Genomic DNA, 25,377 nt, shown 5'->3' with positions numbered 1-25,377 from the left:
TATCCCTGTTTCTCTGCCGATTCCTTTTTGGTGCGACGATAAAGATGCGCTTCACATCACTGTAAACCCGGTCTTCCACGAGTGTACGAAGCACTTGGACATTGGTTGTCATCTTGTTCGGGACCAATTTAAGCTCGATTTTATTTCCCCTTCACACATCCGCAGTTCTGATCAATTGGCCGACCTTTTCACCAAGGCTCTTCCTTCCCCTGATTTTGTTCATCTTCTCTCCAAGATGGGTCTCTCGTCCTCGCCTCCATCTTGAGGAGGGGCTGTAGAAGATGAATCCAATTCCAGCTGCATCAGAAGTAGAACTCCATTGACGATAATGAGGCTGCAGCACTCTGCTTCTATTTTACTCTTTGTAATCGTGTTTCTTCAGTTTTACACTTTTATTAGTTTAACAATTTTTATTTTTTAACACTTTTACACGCTGGCATCCATGCTGAAGTCGGCAGGTAAAGTAGTTAGCTTTTCTTCTTCGTTTTAACCGTATATATATTTCTGCAGTTTTGTTGTAACTAGATCAGTTTTTATCAGAAATAAAAAACTTATTTCTCCCACCGAAATGTTCACCATGAATTCTGCTACTTTGTTGGTGAATTTCATCTTTTAACAATGTTGTGTTTGAAGGTCGTAAGCAGACATCAATCATGGTGTTGCATAATCATTCAAGAAGAAAACTTGTTATCTGATCGAAAGTAGAGAGTTTCGAGATTGAAGGTCCATGTCCAAGTAGGATTATCAAGACCCAACCCCGACTCGTACTTATAAGAGATCCAATGTATTCGAATGTTATTATAAATGGCTCATGACTCAAATGGTAGCCCAGCCCAAGTCCGCCCAAGCCCATCTCCTGGCCCAGTCCCATCACCCAGCCCACTCCTCACCCTGATCCGAACTTTCTCTATTTTAAAGGGTTACTTTCTCTTTCTGCATATCAAACTCTAAACCTATTTTTCTGTCTTGTCTCCTCATCTCTCCCCTCCTTCTTCTCTCTGGTTTCTCCATCGCTGTTTTCCTATCTATCTGATATCAATGTCTGTCTCCCTAATATCAATGTTATATCCTCTATTAAACCGCCGATGTCTTTTGGTGGAAAATAACCTAACAAAAACTTCTATCTCCTTTTCCCTTACTCCCGATTAAAAGTTCTTCATGCGTTTTTCTTAGCGAAAAACTAAATGGTCCTTTGTGGACGAGGTATTTGTGGTGTGGGCCAAAGCAATTGTAAGAGGTTGCCGATCATTTGGTGGTTTAGGCTCCCTTCTATCGTATTTGGCCCCTGAGCCAAATATTCTTTTCTATTCTTTGTGTTTCTTTATTGTTTCCTTTTAGATATGTAATTATTCGCTAATATCTTCTATTTTGTAATATTGATCTCTATATAAGGTTTTTCTAAACTCACAATCTTCTGTAATAGTTAATTAGGGTTCATATTCTATTGGGCTCACTACTGGTGAATTCGTCCAACAGTGGTATCAGAGCCATTGGGTTTTCTCTCCAGTTTGCTGTGATCATTCTAATTTTGTTATCTGCTGCGAAATATCCTCTGATTATGCTTTATGCGAACTATAGCTTAGTGTGGTTATTTTCTGAAAAATATGATATTTTGGCTCTGTGATTCTTGTTGTGCACGACTTGCTATGTGTGAAATCTTTTCTGCTTTGTGGATTAAAGTTACTGCTCTCTGGGTCTGAAATATTTTATCTGCTTAGTGTGAATTTTTTCTTTTACTGCTTAGTGCTAATTTCTTCTAGCAAGACCATTTACCTTGCTTATCTCTCACTTGGTCGAGCCTTTGAGGCTGTCAGGTATCTAGTTGAGATTAAGCTAAGAATTCCTCTTTCATTTTTAAATCTATTGATATTATTTGTCTTCTATTATCATTTCTGCACTTGTTGATATTCTTTTTGCATTTGTTGTTGTTAACTCTGTTACTATTATTGTATTATGGCAAGTTATAATTTGCAACCCTTTGGTGGAAAAATAGATTTTTCTATTTGGTAACAAAAAATGAATGAAATTTTAATTCAACATGTTTTCAAAACCATTGATGGAAAAAATATTCTGAAAATGTTTTTGAAGAAAAAAGAATAGAAAATGATGAATATGTTTATTCTTCTACAATTTTAAATCTTTCTAATATTTTTTTAAGAAAAGTAGGAAACCAAGATACAATTATAGATTTATGGAATAAATTAGAAGAATTATACACTGAAACTTCTTTACATAGTAAACTATTTTTACTTGAAAAAAATTTCCCATTATAAACTAGATTTGTCCAAAAATATTGAAAAAAGTTTAGATGATTTTACCAAACTAATTCAGGATATCAAATTAATTGGAGATAAAAATATTGATGATTATTCCCCTATTATTTTATTAAATGTTATTTTTGAAGCCTATAATGATGTCAAAGTTGCAATTAAATATGATAGAGATAATGCTAATTTAGATACTCTGATAAATGCCTTAAAAAGTAAAGAAATGGTTCTTAAAACTAATAAACCTAGTCAATTCCAAGATGAAGTAAATCATGTTAGGGGAAAAACAAAGAATAGAAACTTTAAATATAAACATAGAAGACATAGTACAGGTAAAAGTGGAAGTACAAGTGAATTAAAGTGTTGAACTACGGATGAGAAACCTAGGGAAAAGAGATGTTATAGCTGTGGTGGAAAATATCATTATATAAAAGACTGTAACAAGCCTAAAATAAATAAAAATAAAGAAGATGCAAATGTAATTATTGAAGAAAATTCTGAAAAAGTCTATATGGTATGTGATGTTAACTCTGCTCAATCTTCTTTGCATATGAATGAATGATTAGTTGATTCTGATTGTACTTTTCATATGACTCCTAGAAATTTTTACAAATTATAACTCTGAAAATTTTGCTATGTGTCTATGGCTAATGAAAAGCTTTGTGAAATAAAAGATCTTAGTGACATATGCTTAATTTTTTAAAATGGTTATAAGTTAACCATGAAAAATGTGAGGCATGTTTCTGATTTATATCATACTTTGATTTTTTGTGCTGCCCTAGAAGAAGATGGGCTTAAGGATAGATGAGGAAGGAATAAAGAAAATAATGAAAAGGCCCATGATTGTTTTCAAAGCTGAAAGAAAAAAGAAATCTATGTTTGTTGTATGACATATGATATTCTTGCCACAACTGTTTTGAAAAATGATAAAACTATTTTATGGCATACATGATTAGGCCACATCAGTAAAGAGGAAGGTGTCTTAATTGATAAAATAAATAAAATGGATTTCTATGATGATTGTGTATTAGGAAAACAACAGAAGGTACATTTCTTGCATCACCTCACCCAAATCCCTCGTCATCATCTTGTGTACTTGATTATGTTCATGCTGATGTATATGGTCCTGCTAATATTGCAACACATGGTATAAATAGATATTTTCTATCTATAATTGATAATTATTTTAGAAAAGTTGTGTTATTGATGAAACAAAAATTCGAAGTTTTTGAAAAATTCAAAAATTGAAAAACCTTAATGGAAAATAAGACTGGTAAGAAATTAAAAGCCTTAAGAACTGATAATGGCCTAGAATTTTGTAATCAACAGTTCTCTGATTTATATAACTTCATATGACTAATCCATTCATATATCCTCCTCTTCTGCTTCTTGATCAGGGTGCTAAAGGCTATAGGCTATGGCTTAGAGGCCAACTAGGATTTAAAGTAATAATTAGTACGATTGTTACCTTCAATCAACTTGAGATGCCTTGCCTCACTAATACATCTAGGAAAAACAAAGATGTAGATATAGAATGTACCTTTAATAAAGTGGGGGAACCTTTAGAAAATAAACAACAAGGGGAAGGAACTAGGGAAGATAACCAACAAGAAATTGAAAACTGTGATGAGAATATAGAACTTCATGAACCTGAAAATAGTTTATAAAAATTCAGCTAGCAAGAGATAGGAAAAGAAGAGAACTTAGGCTTCCTTTTAGATTTAAAGATTTTCAACTGACCTCTCTTGTGCTAAATACTGAAAATTCTGAACCTAATTCTTGTACCTTGGTTACATCAAGTGTCGTCGAACATAAAATCTAGAATAGAAGGCTGACCCTCTGTCAATGCACTCCACACAAGCTCAAGAAGCATTTCACGGGAGACAATCGAGATCAACTTCTGTATGAACACGTGACAATCATAACTCTTCATACCGTGAACCCTCAGCTCCTTCATGACGACACAATGGGCCAAATTAGATCCGTAACCATCAGGAAACTTCAGATGACTATTCCATTCACATATCTTCCTCTTCTGCTCCTTGATCAGGGTATATACGGCTTTGAATATCACGTTCGGCCTCCTTTCGTCTATCTCAAGCTCCGGTTGAGTACATATAATCTTTAGTTTCTTCCGTGCATTCAGATTATCCTTCGTTTTTTCCTTTATATCCATCACGGTATTGAATATATTATCAAACACATTCTTCTCAATGTGACATGAAAATTGTGTCGTATTAGATGCACTGACCAGTACTTGAGCTCCCAAAAGATGATTTTCTTTGTCCACTTATGCTCTCTACCGTACCCATTCGGGAGTGACAACTTCACTTTAATCGCAGGACTAAACTCTTCAACCCAATCGTTGATGTGTTCTCCCATCAATCTTGGTCGTGCAACCTTCCTTTATACTCGGATTTTAGTGAATGATTTCTTGTTCCTATGATATGGATGGTCTGGGTGGAGGAACTGTTTGTAGCAGTCAAAGTAGCACGCCTTCCTACCGTTCTGCAGGTAGAATGCATGTGTATCTTTCATACAAACTGAACAACCCATAACACCAGCGGAACTCCATTCAAACGTCATCCCATAAGTGGGTAGGTCGTTCACAGTCCACATCAACACGGTGCACATTTACAATGTCTCATTCTTCGCACTGTCATGCGTTAGTACACCCACATGCCACAAATTCTGCAACTTTTCAATCAACGGCTCCAAGTAAACATCAATGAGACGTTTCAGATTTGAAGGACCAAGGATCACCATCGCCAGGAATATATACTCAGAAATCATGCACATTCCCGATAAGAGATTATACGGTGTAAGTATAACGGGCCAATATGAGTACGAACGACCGCACTGCCCATGCGGTGCGAACCTATTCGTGCACAAATCCAGTCTAACATTACAAGGCTCTGCTGCAAAATTGGGATATGTCCGGTCAAAATGTCTCCATGACTCTGCATCAGACAGATGGCACATGGATCCTTCCTCTATCTGATGGTTGGCATGCCACATCATTTGCTCGGCGGTATCTTTTGAAGCATAAAACCTTTGCAAGCAAGGGGTAATCGGCAGGTACCTAAAAATGCTATACGGATCTTCTTGCGGTTAGGATTTCGCTCCCTGGTCAGCTTATACCTACCTTCTCCATAAAATTTGCAGTAGTCCAGATTAATGTCGTCCTTCTAATACAACATGTAACCATTCTTACACGAATCAGTCTTCTCAACAAGTAAACCCAAGTCTCTTATGAACTTCTTTGTACTATAGTAATCCATGCGGAGGGTGTGATCACGGGGCAATATATGATCAGCCTACTGGAATATTCGGTCATGTATATGCTGAGAACTATGGCCCTCGACTTTGATACTCAGCAACTCAACAATAGCCCCCAATTGAGAATAGGTGCAATCATTCCACAACGGCTATTCAGCAGCATGTTGTACATCATAAAACCAAGCTGCCAGCCCAAACACATAATCATAGGAGCCCCTATTGTAATATGTACGAGGCACTACATCAGTAGGACATGACCTCATACCATCATCAGGCACACCATCCTGGTTAAAATTAGAAGACTGGAAAGCCGGTCCGGAGACATAGAAAACCATCCTCTGTGCCCAATCCATCTGTGCCGCATCACCTTAATGTGTACTGGTAACCTCCACCTCATGGAAAATGGGAGTTTGCTCCTCGTGCAAAGGGGCCATGGTGACAGCCTCAAAATACTCCTGCATCCTCTCTTCGCCATAAAAAATCCAATTATAATACGCCAGCATAAAACTTTTCATATGAAAGTCAAAATTTACCTCGTTCGTGGTTTGAAAACTTCATTTTTGCACTTACGCAAAGGGTATTTAATTTTCTCATCATCCATATATGCATGTTGAGACTTGGCCTATTCTATAAATGTAGCAACGCCATCAAACTCAGGAGTAAAACCTGTCCTACTCGGGAGGTTCTTCTTATAGATCTATCTCCTCAACTGTCTTAACATGACGATGAGTCCTATTCACACATATACATACACACAGACATATATATTATAACATTAAATTTAATTGACACAATTACCACAAATATAATCAATTGACGAATAAATGATTAAAGTTGTTAACCACTCAAAATAACTTCAAATATCAACGGAAATTCAAGAGTGATTGACAATCAAGAGTATAAAAATATTAGTGGGATAGTGAGAGATAAAAAAAAATCGAGAGTTTTAGGAAATAGAGAGAAAATAAGAAGAATGGAAGAAGATAATGAGACTCAATGAAAAGGGAGGAACATATATATATAGGAAAATTTGAAATGGTTACTGGAATACATGTATTTAGCTGTTAAAAAGTAGCCATTATTTTACAATTTGAAACGAACATTAGATCGGAATTAGAAACGGTTTTTTTTACTGTTAAATTATAGCCGTTGTACTTTATTTGGAACGGTCTTAATAATATAACATTAATAAAACAACAAAACCGTTCCAACTTGTACTGATTTTTAGGACTGTCATTGTAACACATTCCGCCTTAAGTAAAACTCAAAATTAGGAACAATTTTTGGCATAATTGCTTAGGAGCGTACTTAAATCATTTCAAATTGTACCTCATTTTGGAATAAATAAACTAACTGTCATCTTTTGGACATCAATTGTCTCATGTATACATTCTAACCATTTACTATTACTATGTTCGAATGGTCTTTGGAACGAATTTTGTAACTATTTATTTGGAACACATTGTGGTACGATTTGACCGTTCCAAAAATACAAGCCCTATATATACATGTTTTGTGGCATCTTTATTTCTCTTGCAGGAGCCTCGACATTATAAGCAAGCTGCACTTAGTCCTCAATGGGTGGAGGTTATAAATCACGAAATTTGACTCTTGCTTAAAATGATACTTGGGGAGGTTGTATCTTTACCTACAGGTAACCGTGCCATTAGGTGGAAATGGGTATTCAAGGTGAAGCTAAAAGATGATAGAATAGTTGATCGTACGAAGCACAATTAGTTGCTAAAGGTTACAATCAAATTGAGGGGTAGATTTCACATAAATTTTCTTTTGTTTTGCTAAAGTTGCTACTATAAAAGTTTTCTAGCTGTTGGTACTGCTTATCAGTGGCTTGTCCATCAAATTGACATCAATAATGCCTTCTTGCACGACCGCCTACAAGATGAAATCTATATGGTTCACCTGAAGGTTACGATGTTCCAATTGGACATGTTTAGCTGCATATTGGGGTTTTTGTGTCGATTCTCAGACGTTGCTCATTGGGTTTTATCTGTTTCTTGATGCTCCTCTCATCTTTTGGAAAACTAAGAAGCAATGTACAGTGACACTCCTCCGCCAAAGCTGAATATCATAGTATGGATGCTACTGTTTGTGAGGTCAAGTGTATTTCATTCCTCCTTCTTTACCTCCATGTTCTTGTCCAACTTCTCATCCCCATGAAGTGTGATAATCAAGCCTGTTGGAAAAATTTGTGGCCCAGGACCAAATGGTAGGTCCAACCACTTGGATGGCTCAAGTTCAACCAAGCCCAAGCCCACGACCCGACCCGACCCAAATGCTAAAAAATAAAACCCATGTCTCTCTTATTCACTAATCGGTCTCTCTCTCTTCCTCTCATCCATATCACCGTCTTATCTGTTTCTCTTCCTCTTGCCTCGGTTTTCATGATTTTTTCTTGGGACTTTGTCAACGCCTCCTTCCTCCATTCTGCATCCGAGGGTCGCCTTATAAATATGTGATCGATTCGTGGTTGTGAGTAACTTAGTGTGTGCAAGAAATAAGTGTGAGAAAAAGGGGCCTTTGTGGCCAAAGGGCTTTTTGCCGCTTGAGCAACCGTGGATATCTTAAGGCTGCCGATCTTAATGATCGTGAGTAAAGCCTAAGAAATGGATCTGGCACTCTGAGCCTGAATTGATCGATTATTTCCGCTGCTTTATGTTGATGTAATTTTTGCTTAATATCTTGTAATTTTCGTATATTATTTTTGTAATAATATTTAGGGCTCATCCACCCAACAGTGGTATCAAAGCCACGGTTGCTATGATCTTGAAGATGTACGGTAACATCAAACCTGACTCCTCTTATTTTTCGCGAAATTGCTGCTGATTTTATCGTTAATTTGGTGCTGAAAATTGCTGAAATTACTACTGAAAATTGTTGTTTTTTGGGAATTACTAGTGTTTCTTAACTGTTGTTTGGGTGTTAATTTGCTGAAAAAATTGTTGCTATTTTTGGGTAAAATTAGTTGCTGAAATTGCTGTTTTTTCACTACTTTAGATGTGCTGAAATTTTCTGTCATTAGTGTGACATTTTGCTGAAAATTAATCGCTGAAATTTTCTGTCATAAGCAAGACACTTTGCTGATGATTAAGTGCTGAATTTTTCTGTCAAAATTGAGATATTGTTGCTGATATGAGTGCTGAAATTTTCTGTCAAAACTTTCCTGATTCTGCTTGATTTTTCATCTCTATTTCTGTTTTTGAAAAAATCTATTTTTGGAAGGAAAACCTTTTTTTGAAAAATCTAGTCAGTTTTTCTGAGATTTTTTTGAAAAACAGAAAAATATTTTGGAAAATTTTTGAAATTGTAAATCTTTAAAATGGCAGGATATAATTATTATTTTTTTGGAATTATTTTGATTAGTGCAAGATATGTTACAATATTAAATCCGCTAAGTGCATTTGTTAAAATATTGTTACTAATTTGGTTTATTATACTGTTAAATTTTTTTGTTAAAATCGAAGCTTATTCCCTACTAATCCTTCACCTGGCCGGACCCTTAAGGTCGCGGGTATTTGGTCGAGATTTGGCTTGGGAATCCTTGGTTTTTCTCGCTTTGTGAATGCTATGTGCAATTTCTCGCTATGTGTATTATTATTGAAAAATATGTTTTAACTTTGTGCCAATGATTGCTATGTGCATTTTTGTTGTAATATTAATGCTTAGTGCATAAGGATGGTCCTTTGTGGATGTTGTGTTCATGTTTATAATTAGTGCTCCTAAGTATTTTTTGAGTCTTCGTGCCGTTAGCCTAAGTGGCTAAATGTTTTTTTCAAAATGAGCATATGTGGATATCCAATTAACCTTAGTGGTTTTATGAACAAGTCTAAGTGGCTCGATGAACCTATGTGATTGTGTGTTTTTGTGACATTGCCTTGGTGGCGATTTTAGCCAATGTGGCTGTGTGATTGTGCCTTAGTGGCCGTATGTGAATGCCTAAGGGGCTAGTTGAGTTCTTTGCGTGCCTTGGTGGCGTGAATTAGCCTAAGTGGCTGTTTGATTTAGCCTTGGTGGCTACGGTTTTATAGCATCGCTCTCTGCTTATTGCTTGTTGTGTGCAAAAATTAATTATGCTGTGTGCTAGGCTTTGTGCTTGAAATACCATAAGTCGAATACTATTACTAATATCTTTGTTTTGCAGGTTAAAATGGCTATGATAATGCCAGATCCATTTAACTTTTCCCCTTGGGCCTTGGCTCTTTTTTGGGTCCTGGTCCAAGGGGGAATATGTTGAAAAAATTTGTGGTCTAGGATCAAATGGTAGGCCCAACCACTTGGATGGCTCAAGTTCAACCCAAGCTCAAGCCCACGACCCAACCCGACCCGACCTAAGTGCTGAAAAATAAAACCCATGTCTATCTCATTAACTAATTGGTCTCTCTCTCTTCCTCTCATTAATATCGCCATCTTCTCTGTTTCTCTTCCTCTTGCCTCGGTTTCCATGGTTTTTGCTTGGGACTTTGTCACCGCCTCCTTCCTCCATTCTACATTCGAGGGCCGCCTTATAAATATGTGATCGGTTCGTGGTTGTGGGTAACATAGTGTGTGCAAGAACTAAGTGTGAGAAAAAGGGGCCTTTGCGGCCAAAGGGCTTTGTGCCGCTTGAGCAACTGTGGGTATCTTAAGACTGCCGATCTTAGTGATCGTGAGTAAAGCCTAAGAAATGGATCTGGCTCTTTGAGCCTCGATTAACCGATTATTTTCGCTGCTTTATATTGATGTAATTTTTGCTTAATATCTTGTAATTTTTCGTATATTATTTCTTTAATAATATTTAGGGCTCATCCACCCAACAAAATCCCCTTGCTTGTTATGGCCAGTCATGTTTTTGTGAACGCACTAAGTATTTGGATATTGATTGTCACACAGTTGGTGATTGCTAGAACCAAGGTTTCATTGATCCTTCTTTTGTTTGGAGTAAAGATCAACTTGCCGATTTGTTTATTGGGGCAGCTAGATATCTTTCTTTCCAGACTTGTATTTAAGTACAGAGAGTGTTCGAGTAGGTGCATGATAAATGAAATACTCATTCAGAATATTTCATCTAACTCTTAGTTCCTCAATAATGCAGCAGTTTTGCCAAAGATTATTGGCTATCGAGGTACCTATTCAGGTTCATTTATTGATTTGGAAAATCTGTCATGGGGTTTTTGTGAGTTTGTTTCTGTTTTACGCGTATGTCTTTACATGCTTTCAAGGTGGTTAGAATGTGGTAATTATGTATGTCTTGATAGTCTTTCTTTGTTGCTGTTAGTTTGGTTAGAATGTGGTAATAGTGTATGTCTTGATAGTCTCTTTGCTGTTAGTATGGTTAGGATGTCGCCGTAGTGTATTTTGTTGTTCCGTAACTTTCTTAATTTGGTCGATTAATATATTATCATCGCTTCTCTTTTCCAAAAAAAGATAATATTGTCACGAATTGAATTTGATTATTTTTTATTTGTTTACTAACTATTCAAATTTATTGCACCGCAAGAAATAACGTGGTTAGCAACAACACAAACTCTTAGAAAATAACGAAATTCATTGCTAATTTAAGTTAAAAACAAATTTAACAAGAAATCATTTACTTGGTATATAGCTCCTGATTTTAGATTTTTTTTTTTTGATTTTGCTAGAAATTTTACTAATAAAAATATTTGTTAGTGAAAATTTGAGCAAAACTTATCAAATTTTTGCGTTAATTTTGCTAGAAAATTTTCTAATTAAAATATTTGTTAGTAAAAAGGAACTTTTCAAAATTCTTATCAAGGTCAACTACGAAATTTTTCAATATTAAAATCATTTCCAGTTGTGGCAAAGAAATATTTCATTTCTAATATTAATTTCAAAATCATAAAAATTTGAAACTTTTATTCTTTCTAATTTTCCTAAAAATGTAAAGTAAAAATTGTTGTTCTTTCTAATTAATTTCCTAAATATGTAAAATAAAAATTAATTTGTGGTTTTCATTTGCTTTAAATCAATCTGTAGCTAATCAAATTTATGACAAGAGATAGCTATGCTTCTCATAAACTTTCTCTCTAGTAATTATATATGCGCTTCCTCAATGCGTGATGATTCAAGCATTAGAATTCTGTACGACTACTTTTGTGAGAATGTACGTATATAAAAAAAAAAAAAAGAGAAAATTATTTGTTTAGTTCTTTAAATTTGTCTGTTATTAATTTTAATTCTTCAAAATTTGTTAATTTTAATCCTTTGATCCAATTTTGAACAATTTTACCTCTACACAACTTTTCAAGAGCAATTTTAGTCCATATATCCATTCATTTTGCATCTCGTAGCTAATGATTGCCTAAAATGGTACAAGAATTTAGATTTGTTGAATAAATATTTGTTTATATTACACTTGAGAGCATTAAAATGGACTATTAGCATTTATGATAAAAAACGCAAGAGTCATAAATTAAGTTAAATGATCAAATCTATGCAAAATTGATAGATAAAGAATTAAATCTAATATTGCCAAAAATAAAATATCAAAATGAATTTAGACCAAAGTTATAGAACGAAAATAAAAATTCCAAAAAAAAAATAAAGAAAGAAATTGATTGGTAAATTTTATCCTTGTAACGTGTGATAGTGATTGGATTCAAAAAAAATCAATCAATGTCTTATGCACTGTCCTTTATGTGATGTACGCAAGACAAAAAACATCAATTAGAGTCACAATTATACCAAAGTAATATATATAAAAAGGACATATTGCAAGGGCCCCTAGCACCAGGTTGGGCATAATGTAATAGGCAAAAAAAAAAAAAAACCTAGTTGTGTTAAATAAAAGTCTAATTTGAACCCTTTATTTTATAGGACGGTGGCAAAATAAAAACCTTCACGAGAGTCGTGTGTTGCACGCACGAACTTTTGATTCTTTTTTAAAAAAATTATATTTTTATTCAATAGTCGTTAGATCTTATCTAATATAAATTAATTGATGGTCCAAAATTTATCAATAAATAATCTATTATTTCTATAAAATCTTACTTAAATACGGATTATATTTTATTTTTATAAATCAACACTCAACATTCATTTCTACTTATATATTATATATGCAAAAGTTACAAAATAAATATTCATAAATATATTTATATTAGTATAGAAATATATATATTAGACATATATTAATAATAATAAACTTTTGCGTAAATTACAACTGTCTCCTCTGAGATTTGACATGATTAAAAATACCCCCTCGTTGTTTGAAAACCAATACCTCCCTCAAATGAAAAAGAACTATTTAACTCCTAAATAGTGAAGTGGACATTATGATTTTACCCTTGCCGATTTTTTTAAAAATAAAAAAATATGTTTGGAAAAATGTGAAAGTATTTGAGGGTGGATAAAATAAATAACTTAGAGGGAATATTAATTCATATCAATATTTTAAAAATTTTTAAAATATATATAAAATTATAATGTATAATCCAAAAGGGCATTTTGATCAGCTTATCATAAAAATTTGATGGAAACCTAACAGAGTGGCTCAATGTTAGACGGACGTTAAAATTGAGGGTATTTATAATTTTTCAAACAGTGAGTAGATATTTGTAATTATGTCAAATTTCATAAAAGGTAGTTGAATTTACCCAAAAAATTTTATACTTTCATATTATTTTTCTGAAACAATCTCATCTTTCTTTTGCCTCATCCTCCATTCTAAAGAGATAATATATACCTATGTGATTTTTTTTGTCGTTAATTTTGTAGCGAAAATCAGCAGTATCGCTAAAAATAGAACTTTCTGAATCAGACAATTTAACCTACATAAAGATCATAAATTTAACATTTAAAATATTTAATATATATATAAGCAAAGACAATTAATCCCAGAATGAAACAGCTCAAAACTTGTCAATACATGCACCTGCAATTTTCATTTCCGGTCAAAGAGTTTAGATATTCCTAATGCATGAAAAACCCTATTTTTCACGAACTCCATATGCATCTTTGGCAAAATGTACCAACAAGACAACCTGCACTTGTCACTATTTTTTGCCTGAAAAATCACTAGAAAAATACTGAACAAAGACCAATTGTTTGGACACGGAATCTTCCACTTTGTAATGAAACTTCTCTTTCTTTGGTTTTTATATCCACAAAGCCATGTGCATATGCATGACATTCAACACAATTCCAGTCACGGGCTGTACTGTAGACAACATTGCCAAAGAGATCATTCCAAATTTTGATGGCCCATCAATAGACACACTTCTATCACCCGAATTACACTAATTAAAGTTCAATCAGATTTTCGTTTTTTCTGACAAATTATTCTTATCCAAATCCAGTTCGTTCTAATCAAATCGATTACAGAACAAGTATAATATACTTGTCATGTGGTTGGTTATTTTTCCGTAATTGTACACTAATCACACGATAAGTATCTTATCTTTGTCATATAATTGATTCAAATCCGACCAAATTCGTTTCGATTTTCCTTCTTTACTCTACTTTTTTTTTCCTAAAACTTTCCCTTTCCCTTTCCCTATCCTAATGAGTTGTCATGATCAATGGATTTTTGCATACTCATCTAAACCACTATCTGATTTTTCCACAGCCTAACAATATGAATGAGACACTGATTTTGCGACGGATCACCTTTATTTTCACGATGTTTCGAAATAAGATTGTGTTATGTATATTGATAACTTTAACTTTTATGCTCTTCTACATATTAAATTTCCCTCCCAATTCAAGATGGGACGTTTGATATTTGAAAGTAAATATGATATATTGTTCCTATAATTAACTAATTGTCAAAGTTGAGGCATCATAGCTCTAAAGTCGTGGGTTCGAACCCTACCAATATATGGGATGTTATTCTACTTTAATATAAGTGTTAATTTAGAAATAATTATTTGATACTGATAATTAATATATATATATATATATATACACGATTATTATCCTTATCGGTAGTTATTCGATATAAATTTTTGATATTGATGATTATAATCAACTTATCCAAAAGAAAAATAAGTATTTAAAGAATTATTTTATATATGTTAAATGAAACAAAAGATGCAAATAGATTACTTCGAAATAAAAAAAATCGATCTTTACGTATATGCAAATCCAACTCTCACAATATTAATTTATGTTGTTTATGAAAGTAATTAATTAGTTCTTGAATTATTTCCAATATATATATATATATATATATATATATATATATCTTTTTAAAGAAAAAAGAAGAAATTTAAAAAAGCTTACCTCGCTCTATGTATGGTACGAAAACCGCGACTCTTCACCGATATATTCGCTTCATACTAACCTTCATATCTACAATAAGTACTAAACCGGTATTATCATTATTTCTTCTAGGTTTTATTTTCTTGCATGATTAAAGAATATTCATGAATGTTCGTTTCATCCAGACCTAGCATCAAATGTTATGATGCGTTTACTTAACCTCCTGCGATAAATAATCATCTGCCACCCATGGATTAAATTAATTTCATGGAATGATAACTACACAAACTGTCATAATTTTATAGTGATTTAATCTTCTTTTTGAGCCAAAGATATTCCTTATCTTGTGGATTTATTGCATATTCATCTAAAAGGGATGATATAGGATAAAGATGGAAAAATCGAACCGAAAACGGATATTGAGGGCACCAAAAAGGGAAGAGAAGATTTCAAGGCAATTTTGCGGGATTGACTAAACGTGTCCACGCTTAGTGATTTGGTCAACACAGATGAAGAAAGGAAAGACGCGATTTTCACAAGAGAAAAAATGAATGATTTGCCGAATTTTGGAAATGACTCCTTTAAATACGTGATTGATAATTGATTAATATTTTTTTAGAACCAATCATCAAATCACAAAATATCATATTATACTTATTATGTGATTATATTTATTTTTTGATGTGATGAATTACGAAGAAAAATAAAGTGTAACTGCAGATAATTTCAATCTTGGTCCCCTAGCCGTATCACTAAATCAATTTTTGCACCTAATTTTCCGACCTCATCAATTTTTTATACCTCCAACTTTTAAAAAATGATTACTTGTTAGTCCCGGCCGTTAGTTGACTATTAAAAATTGATGATTGGACCATTAATAATTACGACAAAAAAAATATACGCAGCAAAGGAATTATTTTGCACCGGTATTGGCAATGACCAATCTGTAATGTCATTCCAAATTATTTTGAAAAGGTTATAAACTCTCAAATATCTTATAAAATATTTTGACGAGCTTATAAGCTTAATGAAAGAGTAGTAAGCTAGTTAGTACATTACATATGTTTCTTTGTAAGGCAAAATGAATGAATAGTTGAAAATCAGATTAGCGGAGGTGAATTTTGACCTTGTAGTCCCCAAGAATATTCAATGAGGAAATGTTTGTCTTCCAATAGACAACAATGGTCAGGACCAATTTTTTGTGGTTCGAACTTCGCCTGGTTTAGTCAGCAAGACCATTGGTTGGTAGAAAATCTAGTCTATATATATATATATATATATATATATATAGATGTATATATATATATATTCAATTATTTTGTCACATCACGCTTGAAATATTAGAGGACAAATATTTAATATTTCCGACATATATAGTCCCCCTAATATCACATGTGTAGCTGTATTTCTTTTTCTTTTTCGTGTAAAGTTTAGCACGTAAGTTACTTTCTTTTATATATATATATATATGATAAAATGTAATCTACCCTTATTAGCAAAAATGGCAAAATGTCTGGTTGTGAAAAAAAAGAATCTTAATTTACCTTTCTGAGTTTTTTTAAAAAAACAAAAACAAAAGACCTTCTTATGGCATGGGGTCTGCATCACATATTCTATGTGTGAATTTGCTTAATTTTACGTATAAAATAATTTTTACACTTTTAAATGTGAATCGTTAAATCTTATTTTAAATATATATAAATATATCAAGGGTTCAGATTTTATAAATAAATCAATGGACTAATTCTTTTGTTATTTAGGTCAACGGTTCATATTCATGTATAAAATTAATGGCTCATATCTATTTTAATAAAATCAATGACTCAAATTTATACAAGTTATAAAAATATATTTATAAATTATAACACAATTATAATAAATAAATATGAAAATTATACATATATATATATATATATTGCTGGGAAATGCGATCCTAATTTTTTAATCTTTTGATTTGGCTCTTATATATGTCAATTTTAATGACAAATCATTTAAAAGTTTAAATTGTTAGAAAACAGAGTTAATGAATATCTAATATCTTTTTTTTATAATAAACTATGTTTGGCCGAATTCATAGAATTTACACTTCCATTTATATCCTGGAATTTGACCAATCCAATGCAAATTCAATTTAAAATGATTAGTTAATTAATTGAATTTAAATTGTTTCGGACAATATATTGTTTATGTAAAAAAATAATAGCAACCCTTTGTGATTTTGCAAATGAACAAATTACCTTTATATGAAAAAAAAAAAAAAGGTAAATTATCCCCTGTATTTTTTAAAATTCAATAATTTCTCCTTGTGTTTTTCAAAATGAAACAATTTACATCTCTAAATTTTTTTAAAATGAAGCGATTTACCTCCCTACATTCTAAAAAATACAAATGGATAAAATTGCTAGTTTTTTCCCTCATAGAACAGTAATTTGCTGATTAACAATATCATATGGGTAAATTGCATTAAACTGGTTGTTTATACATGCATGTCCATAATATTTTGTATAACTTGAGTACATGTCTTAATTTATATAAATAATGTACGATGAAGGATGAGAATATACATAGAAGATTCAAAATGCAAAGAAAATTAAAGCATTAATAGCTACATACACAAGTAGAATTAAGCAATAGGAAACCTTCTGAAAATCACAGACTCACAATACGTACAGAAACCATTCCTTTTTCCCCATTTTATTACATAAGTATACAGGAAACAAGAAGTTACCATCAAATGCAGTATTAGAGAAGCTGTGGTAAAGGGCACAGCAAGATCCCATCAAACTCACAACAATCAAAGCAAACAACGACAAATCGTGTAGTAGTTTAGGCACAAACAAAGCCTTTGGGAACTTTCTTGGAGCAAACATTGAGAAGCAAGCTAAGAGAAAGCGGCACGTTAAGGTTGATGCCCAGAATATTGGCTTTGATGGCCGTGCAAAGGCAAACGGCAGCCTCAAGGTCGGCCAAGCCTTCGATGAGAGTGCAGCATGGAGTTTTGGGCGGTGTTCCGATGGTGATGCCGAGCAACCCTCCTAGCAAATCCGCACAAACACCTAGTTTTAGGGTGTCTTTAGGGCAATAACCCTTGGGCTTAGGTTTTGGCTTGGGTTTCGGACTAGGACATGTTCCGCAGGCGCTGGAAAGAGTGAAGAATAGAAGGTTTAGCACTAGAAAAAGGGAAATTAATGTGTTGGTTTTGGAAGCCATGGGACAATAATTGTTACTATGTAAGTCTGAGGTTGTCGGGGAGAATGAAGAGAAAGGGGTTTTGGGTGGAGAGATTTGTGGTGAGGAGTGGGATTTTATAGGGGAGAAAAGTGGTGATTATACGTAGGAATGATAGCAACAGGTAGATTAATAAAGAATTTGTGTGCACTCATATGGGTGCACTAGGGATTTTAGCTGGCAGCAATACCATGGAATTTGGATGCTTGTGAAGTATGATTGCAATTTGCCATGTTATAATTCCTCCAGTCTGAATCTGTTTTAATTATGTGAATTAACTATAGGGATTATTCAAATTTTATCCAGATATTCATGTGTATATATATGAAGCAAGAATATTCATTTTCAATTCCACGAGTTGTACAGGTTTTCCTGTTTATTTGTTTGAGAGGCGGCTGAAATGATATTAGATTTTGCGAACCAACCGAATTGAGCCTGCTCAGTATTCACCATGGAAAGGTTGTGACTTTGATGAGTTTCATAAATATGGATGTGTGTATTTATTTGTATAATAGTCTTCTATTTATTTGTGTCGTTTGGATGTGTTAATTGATTTCGATTAAGAAAAATTATAATTTCAATCCTGTAAGTATGAGAGTGATAATTTAGTTCTGTTCTTTTTGACAATTTTATTTTATAATTTAAAATTTCGCACATTTATGAGGACAAAAATGGCTGCAGGAGTGTACCAATTGACCTGGTCACGTCCACTTTTTAGGCTATTTTTGTAAAGTTAAGGGATAAGTACGTTCCCCTTCTCTAAAGTTTGGTATAATTACACGTAGACCCCTATAGTTTGAAAATTTTATATCTAGTATCCCTGAAATTTGTTTCCATTTAACAAATAGGTCCCTCTGTAAGTAAAAATTTACTGAATTTGCTCATCATAAAAAAAAAATTGAATGAAAATTCATATTTTTCCTCAATTGACTTATTACTAAATTATTGCAAGTCAAACAATTTTTTTTCTGACTAAACGATGTACCATTATAACAGTGAAGATATACGTCCTCACATGTATTAACTTGTGAAGACGTATGAGAATAATTTGATCATAAAAAGATTTATTTACCCACAATAAATCAATAAGAAGTTAATTAGGGTAAATCTAATTTTTGTTAATATCAGCAAATTTGGTAAATTTCGATTAACATAGAGACTTAATGGTTAGATGGAAGCAAACCTTACGGGTGCTAGATGCAAATTTCCAAACCACAGGGATTCTGCTTGGAATTACACCAAACCACAGGGTTGTGAATTTTGAGTTCCATACTTCTATAATAGTTTATTTTTTATTTGTATCATTTGAACATATTAGTTGATTTGAATATAGTAAAATTGCAATTTTAATCCTATAAGTATAGGAGTGACAATTTAGTTCCATTCATTTTAATAATTTTATCTTGTAATTTTTAAGATTTCGCACTTTGATGAGGACAAAAATGACCGCAAAAGTGTACCCAATTTACCTGGTCACGTGCACTGTTTAGGCTATTTTAGTAAATTTAATTGCTTTTGTCCTCAATGTTCGAGTTTTTTACAATTACAAACAATATTGTCAAAATGAATTTATACAAAACTAAAATTATCACCTTTTCATATTTACAAGACTAAAATTATAATTTTTTATTTAAATTATTAATATATTGAATCAATTTTTAACCAACATATCCGATATAAAATTGTGTTTGAATGTAATTTGATCATTAAACAAGTTTATCTCAAAAAAAGATTTAATGGAGCAGAGCGCAAAATTGCTCAAATAATATTTTTCTTTTATTAATTTTTAACTAATTTAGTCGAGTTTGCCATTTTATTTATTTATTTATTTTATGTATCTTATGGAACTGAAAAAATCAAAACATTCGTACTCAATGTCAAATCTTATCCTATGAAAAAAGGAATTGACACGAGTATGGATTATTTTGTTTTACAAAAAAATCAAAACAGGCAGAAGTACTCTCAAGATGCTTTCGACTTTTGACCTAAAATTATTTTTCTTAACAATTTGAAAAACAAAATTGACATCCGAAACACATCAAAAATACTTTTTTAAAGTCAAAAACTAAAAAGTAATTTCCTAAAGCTCGCACAAACAATCCCAAAATGGTCGCTGATATTTTCAGTTACTTTCTCAGCCCACTAACTTTTTGTTCGTAAATCTGTGGCTTTTTGTGTTTGGACAGTATGATGATTTTTGTTGTTTTTTCTGGTCTGAGTTTATATGATTACAAAATGAACATCGTCCATGAGACGAATCACACATAATTCTGTCTCACTTCACCTTTTTGGGTTAAATGTATTTTTGATTTTGTAATTTAAGTTATTTTGTATTTTTATTCTTTAAATTTTTAGAATAGTATTTTAGTTTTATTTTCTTTTTAATATTTGTGATTTTTTTAAGTCCACCATTTTTTAACTTCTCAATTTAAGATGTTTAGTTGGTCCTAAAGGAAGCACAGATATGAAAGATGAATTATAGAGAACTTGTCGGATCAAATATTACTGACATTTGTATAAAATTAATCCCAAGATTGAACCAAATGAGAATGGCCTTTGTATTTTCAAAATTACTGAATCTTATTATTATTATTATTATTATTATAACAATAATAACAATAGTAACACGAAAAAATCCTTAACAATAATAATAATGATGATATTAAAAGAAGAAGAATAATAATAATAATAATCAAATAACTATTATTATTATAATTATTTGATTATTATTATTATTTTGTTATCATCATCATTATTATTATTATTATTTATTATTATCGTTATTATTCAGTCCAATTAATTTTGAGGGTACAATGGTCATTCTCATTTAGTGCAATATTGGAACTAATTTTATACTATCTTCAAAAGTGATATTGGTTATCCAAGTATAACAGTAACTAATACATAATTTTAATTTTATATTAAATTTTCATACAACAAAATAAATACTGTAGTAATTAATAATAATTTTCTTATACATTGAAGTAAACAAGGAACCATTGGTTTTATGTAAAGAGGATAAATGCATTGAGCCACTTTCTGCTATTGGTTTTATATAAAGTGTGGTCGATCGAAGCTGTACAGAAAATTTTCAATCCAATAAATAAATGCAATGCATGGAATAAAAACAATACCTGAGAATCATATTCTCAGTACTGACACATAGACTTGAATTATTGGATGATAATTGTAGAATTGTGCACAGCGGAATCATTTGAAGATAACTTGTGAAATATCATAATTGGGAAGAAGGAATTCAAAGTAAATTGCAGCAGAATTTCTGTAATTTGAATAGTGTTTCCAACGTTCTTATATTGAGAAGAAGACCCCTTCTTCCTTTTATAAGTAATGGATACAGCTGGAGATCATGGTTTCCAACACTCCCTCCTCAAGTTGGAGCCGTCAAAACATTGACAAGGTTCAACTTGGACACCAAATACATGAATTTCGGTCCTGTTAGAATCTTGGTGAAGAGATCTGCAGGTTGTTCCTTTGAAGCAAAATGTTTTGGTTCAATAAATCCCTCCTTGTACTTATCCCGTACTAAATGGCAGTCAATTTCAATATTTTTGGTCCTTTAATGGAAGACCGGATTAGCTGTAATGTACAAAGCTGCTTGGTTATCACAATAAAAGGAAATAGGTGTCTGTATATTGATCTTCAAATCTTTAAGCAAGCTGTGAATCCAGATAAGTTCACAGGTGGTTGAACTCATGCTCCTGTATTCTGCTTCTGCAGTTGACCATGAAACAGTAGTTTGTTTCTTGGTTTTCCAAGATATTAAGCTTCCTCCTAGAAATATACAGTAGCCTGTGAGTGATTTCCTTGTCTCCTTGCAGGTAACCCAATCTGCATCACAATATGCTTCCAAAGTGAAGTTGTTGTTGGAATTGAAATGTAGGCCTCTGTATAATGTCCCCTTCAGATATCTCACTAAGTGTAATGCAGGTTCCCAGTGATTTTGAGAAGGGAATTGCATGAACTGACTTAACTGTTGAGTGGCATGACAGATATCTGGCCTTGTGAAGCTAAGATATAGCAGCCTACCCAACAGCCTTCTGTAAGGTTCAGGATTGCTGAGTTGCTGTCCTGAGGCAGCCTTGAGTTGCAAACCAGCTGGTAGGGGGGTGTTAGTAGCTTTGCATTGTGTGAGGCCTGCATCAGCTACAATATCCCTCACATACTTACTTTGGATAATGATCATTCTTCCTGCCAATTTCTAAACCAAGGAAAAATCTGGCTTTTCCCAAATTCTTTATAGTGAACAATTTATGTAATTTAGTCTTAAATCCATGTATGGTATGTTTAGAAGGGCCTGCAATTAATACATCATCCACATAAACAAGAAGACAAAAGAAACCAGTATCAGTGAGGATAGTAAACAAGCAATGATCAACCTTAGATTGTGTGAAGTCAATCCTTTCCAATTGTTTTGTAAATTCTAAGTTCCATTGCCTAGAGGCTTGTTTGAGGCCATATAGGGATCTTTTTAGTTTACAAACATGTCCAACAGGGACATTATATCCTTCAGGAGGCTTCATATAAATTTCTTCCTCAATAAAACCATGCATGAAAGCATTGTTAATATCCAATTGATGTAGAAAACGGTGTTGTTTGTATACAATAGCAAGAAAGTTTCTAATGGTCACAACCTTTGCAACAAGAGAAAAACTATCATTGTAATCAATCCCTTCAATTTGGTTATAACCCTTTGCAACAAGTCTTGCTTTACATCATTCTATACTGCCATCAGGTTTCAACTTCAATTTATATACCCATTTGTTGCCTATAGCCTTTTTACCAGCAGGAAGTTTAGTAATGTCTCAGGTATCATTATCCTCTAGAGCCTTTATTTCTGATTTCATAGCCTCTATCCATTCTTTATCCTTCATAGCTTCAGTGTAATTCTTAGGTTCAATAGGCAAGTTAATAACAACACTCATGCATGTATCCATGTTATCTTGAAGTCTTACAGTAAAAATGTCATTGTTTTCTTCATCACAGGCACAAAAATAGTCTTGCAGTTTAGTAGGTTTAACAATCTGTCTCCTAGACCTTCTAAGATTCATATTTTCAGACACTTGTTCATGTTCTTGTTGATCAATATTAGGAGTATTTTCTTCCACAGTTTCAGGGTCTTGTTGTAAACTAGTGTCTTGATCATCAGGATCTTCTATAATACTAGTAATAGGTTGATTATAGGTCTGAGTATCAGAAAAATTTATAGGATCAGTACATTCATTTATATAAGGAAAAGTATTTTCTTTAAACACAACATCTCTAGATGTGAAGATGATCTTCTTATTAGTATCATATACTCTGTAACCCTTTTGATTATTAGCATAACCTAAGAAAATACTCTTAACAGCCCTACTATCAAATTTTGATTTGTGAGGTAAGGTGTTGGTAGCAAAACATATACAACCAAAGGTTCTAAAAAGGGAATAATCTACTGGCTTTCTCATTAAAATCTCATAGGGTGTTTTCCATTTAAGGATAGGTGTGGGTATTCTATTTATAATGTAGGTGGATGTAAGTATAGCTTCAGACCAGAACATTCTAGGTAGATTAGCTTGAAATAAAAGGGATCTAGCAACTTGTAATAGGTGCTTATGTTTTCTTTCAACAATGCCATTTTGTTGTGGTGTATATGTACATGTGATTTGATGTATTATACCTTCTTCTTTAAATTTTTTTTGGCATTGTTCATTTAAAAATTCCCAACCATTGTCATTCATTATCTTTTTAATTTTCTTGTCAAACTGTGTCCATATCAGCTTATGAAAGTCCCTTAACAAGCTAAAAGTCTGTGTTCTGTTACATCAAGAATGTCCATGTGCATCTATTATGATCATCTACAATGGTCAATATATATGTACAATTTGAAAGGGGGTATTCATTATAAGGTCCCCACAAGTCCACATGTATAAGATCAAAACATGAAGTAGAATAGGAGTTACTGACAGTAAAAGGCAGTCTGTGCTGCTTAGCTTGAGGACATATTTCACAGGTAGAGTTTCTGTTTGTATTTGTATCAATTAATCCTGTGTTGATCAATACATCATGTGATAAATGTCCTAACCTCATATGCCATATATTAGGTTCTATTCTAGAAGCTATAAAACCAACTTTTCTGAAATCTATAAGCACATCTTCTATGAATCTTTTGTTAAAGGATTCAGTTTTGATGACATAGAGGTTTCCTATTAAGCATGCTATCCCAATGATCTCTCTAGTCTTGTGGTCCTGCATAATACAGTGGGATTTAGAAAATGTGAATATCACAGAAGAACAATTGCATAGTTCACTAATAAATAAGAGATCGAATTTAAGATCAGGCACATGCAGAGTATTTTCTAACAGTAACCTTTTAGTGAGTAACATTCCCTGAGTGTTTGATCAAATGTTTACTACCATCTGTTAGATGTATGTAAGTGTTTTGAGTATGCGGTTTAACAAGATCAAACAAGGATTGATTATTGCACAACAGCTCCACTATCAACTATCCAAGAATCAGAATTTCTGATATTAAAAAGATTGTGTTTAAGACTTCACCTGAAAACTCATACTTGTCTGCTTGTTTATCTCCAGAACTTTGTGACTTTATTTCCTCAAAAAGTTTATGGAATTCTGACCTTATTATATTGGACATGGTTCTTTCATCAACAATGTTGTCGGCTCTTTCATTCTCAGTGTTCATGGCCACTGCAGTTCTGTTGGCCACCTAGTTGTTCTTCTTTCGTTCTTGAAATGGCTTGTATCAGTCTGGATATCCAATGATATCAAAGCATCCTTCCTTTTGATGTCCAGTCTTCCCACAGTGCTTGCAGACTAAAGATTTCTTGTCCACTGGATTCTTTCTTTTCAGAAAATTTCTTGGATTGTCTTGTTTCTTAAAAGCCTGCATAACCATGTTAGGAGCCGCTTGTGGTTGTCCAAAATTCACTTCCCTTTGCTTTTCTACATTGAGTACCATGGAGTAGGCTTTGTTGATGTCTGGCTTTGGGTCCATCACCAGAATCTGGCTTCTCACATTGTCATATGCTTCATTCAATCCCATGAGGAATTGAATGAGTTGGTCGTTTTCCTTAATTTTTGCAGATTCCTTTGAAGCTCCACAGGTACAGTTTCCACAGGTATAGTTAGGTGTGGGAGTGATACAGGTCAGTTCGTCCCACAATCTCATAAGTTTGGAGAAATACGTTGATAAAGACATTGCCCCTTGAACAGTAGCACCTAATTCCTTTTTGAGTTGGTACTCTATTAGCCCATTACTGTGGCCATATCTATTTTCCAGTTCTTTCCACAGTGCTCTTGATGTGTTTGTGTACATAAAACACTCAGCTATTTCTCTTTTAATGGAATTTAGGATCCATGAAGCTACCAT

The 25,377-nt window shown here is 33.0% G+C and overlaps 2 protein-coding genes, 1 long non-coding RNA gene and 1 pseudogene across 3 annotated transcripts; 1 reads left to right on the top strand and 3 right to left on the bottom strand.

Moving 5' to 3' along the window:
• Nucleotides 1-4,901: 4,901 nt before the first annotated feature.
• Nucleotides 4,902-5,899, bottom strand: LOC148789221 (uncharacterized; annotated as a pseudogene).
• A 1,987-nt stretch (nt 5,900-7,886) lies between these two features.
• LOC148789220 (uncharacterized) lies at nt 7,887-10,362 on the top strand. The gene is made up of 2 exons (XR_016063916.1): nt 7,887-8,338; nt 9,706-10,362. It is a non-coding gene; the product is annotated as an uncharacterized LOC148789220 (long non-coding RNA).
• A 7,023-nt stretch (nt 10,363-17,385) lies between these two features.
• On the bottom strand, nt 17,386-18,059 carry LOC105155831 (lipid transfer protein EARLI 1-like). Its single transcript, XM_011071804.3, has one exon. The coding sequence runs from the start codon at nt 17,970-17,972 to the stop codon at nt 17,589-17,591; it is 384 nt and encodes a 127-aa protein (XP_011070106.2). The 5' UTR covers nt 17,973-18,059; the 3' UTR covers nt 17,386-17,588.
• Nucleotides 18,060-24,750: 6,691 nt separating this feature from the next.
• Nucleotides 24,751-25,377, bottom strand: LOC148789219 (uncharacterized). Its single transcript, XM_088877926.1, has one exon. The coding sequence runs from the start codon at nt 25,375-25,377 to the stop codon at nt 24,751-24,753; it is 627 nt and encodes a 208-aa protein (XP_088734052.1).

The sequence above is a fragment of the Sesamum indicum genome, linkage group LG2 (assembly GCF_026168435.1).
Source record: "Sesamum indicum cultivar Baizhima isolate 11 linkage group LG2, ASM2616843v1, whole genome shotgun sequence".
NCBI lineage: Eukaryota > Viridiplantae > Streptophyta > Magnoliopsida > Lamiales > Pedaliaceae > Sesamum > Sesamum indicum.
Note: the sequence above shows the minus strand (reverse complement) of the source record. Positions and strands in the feature narration are given on the sequence as shown.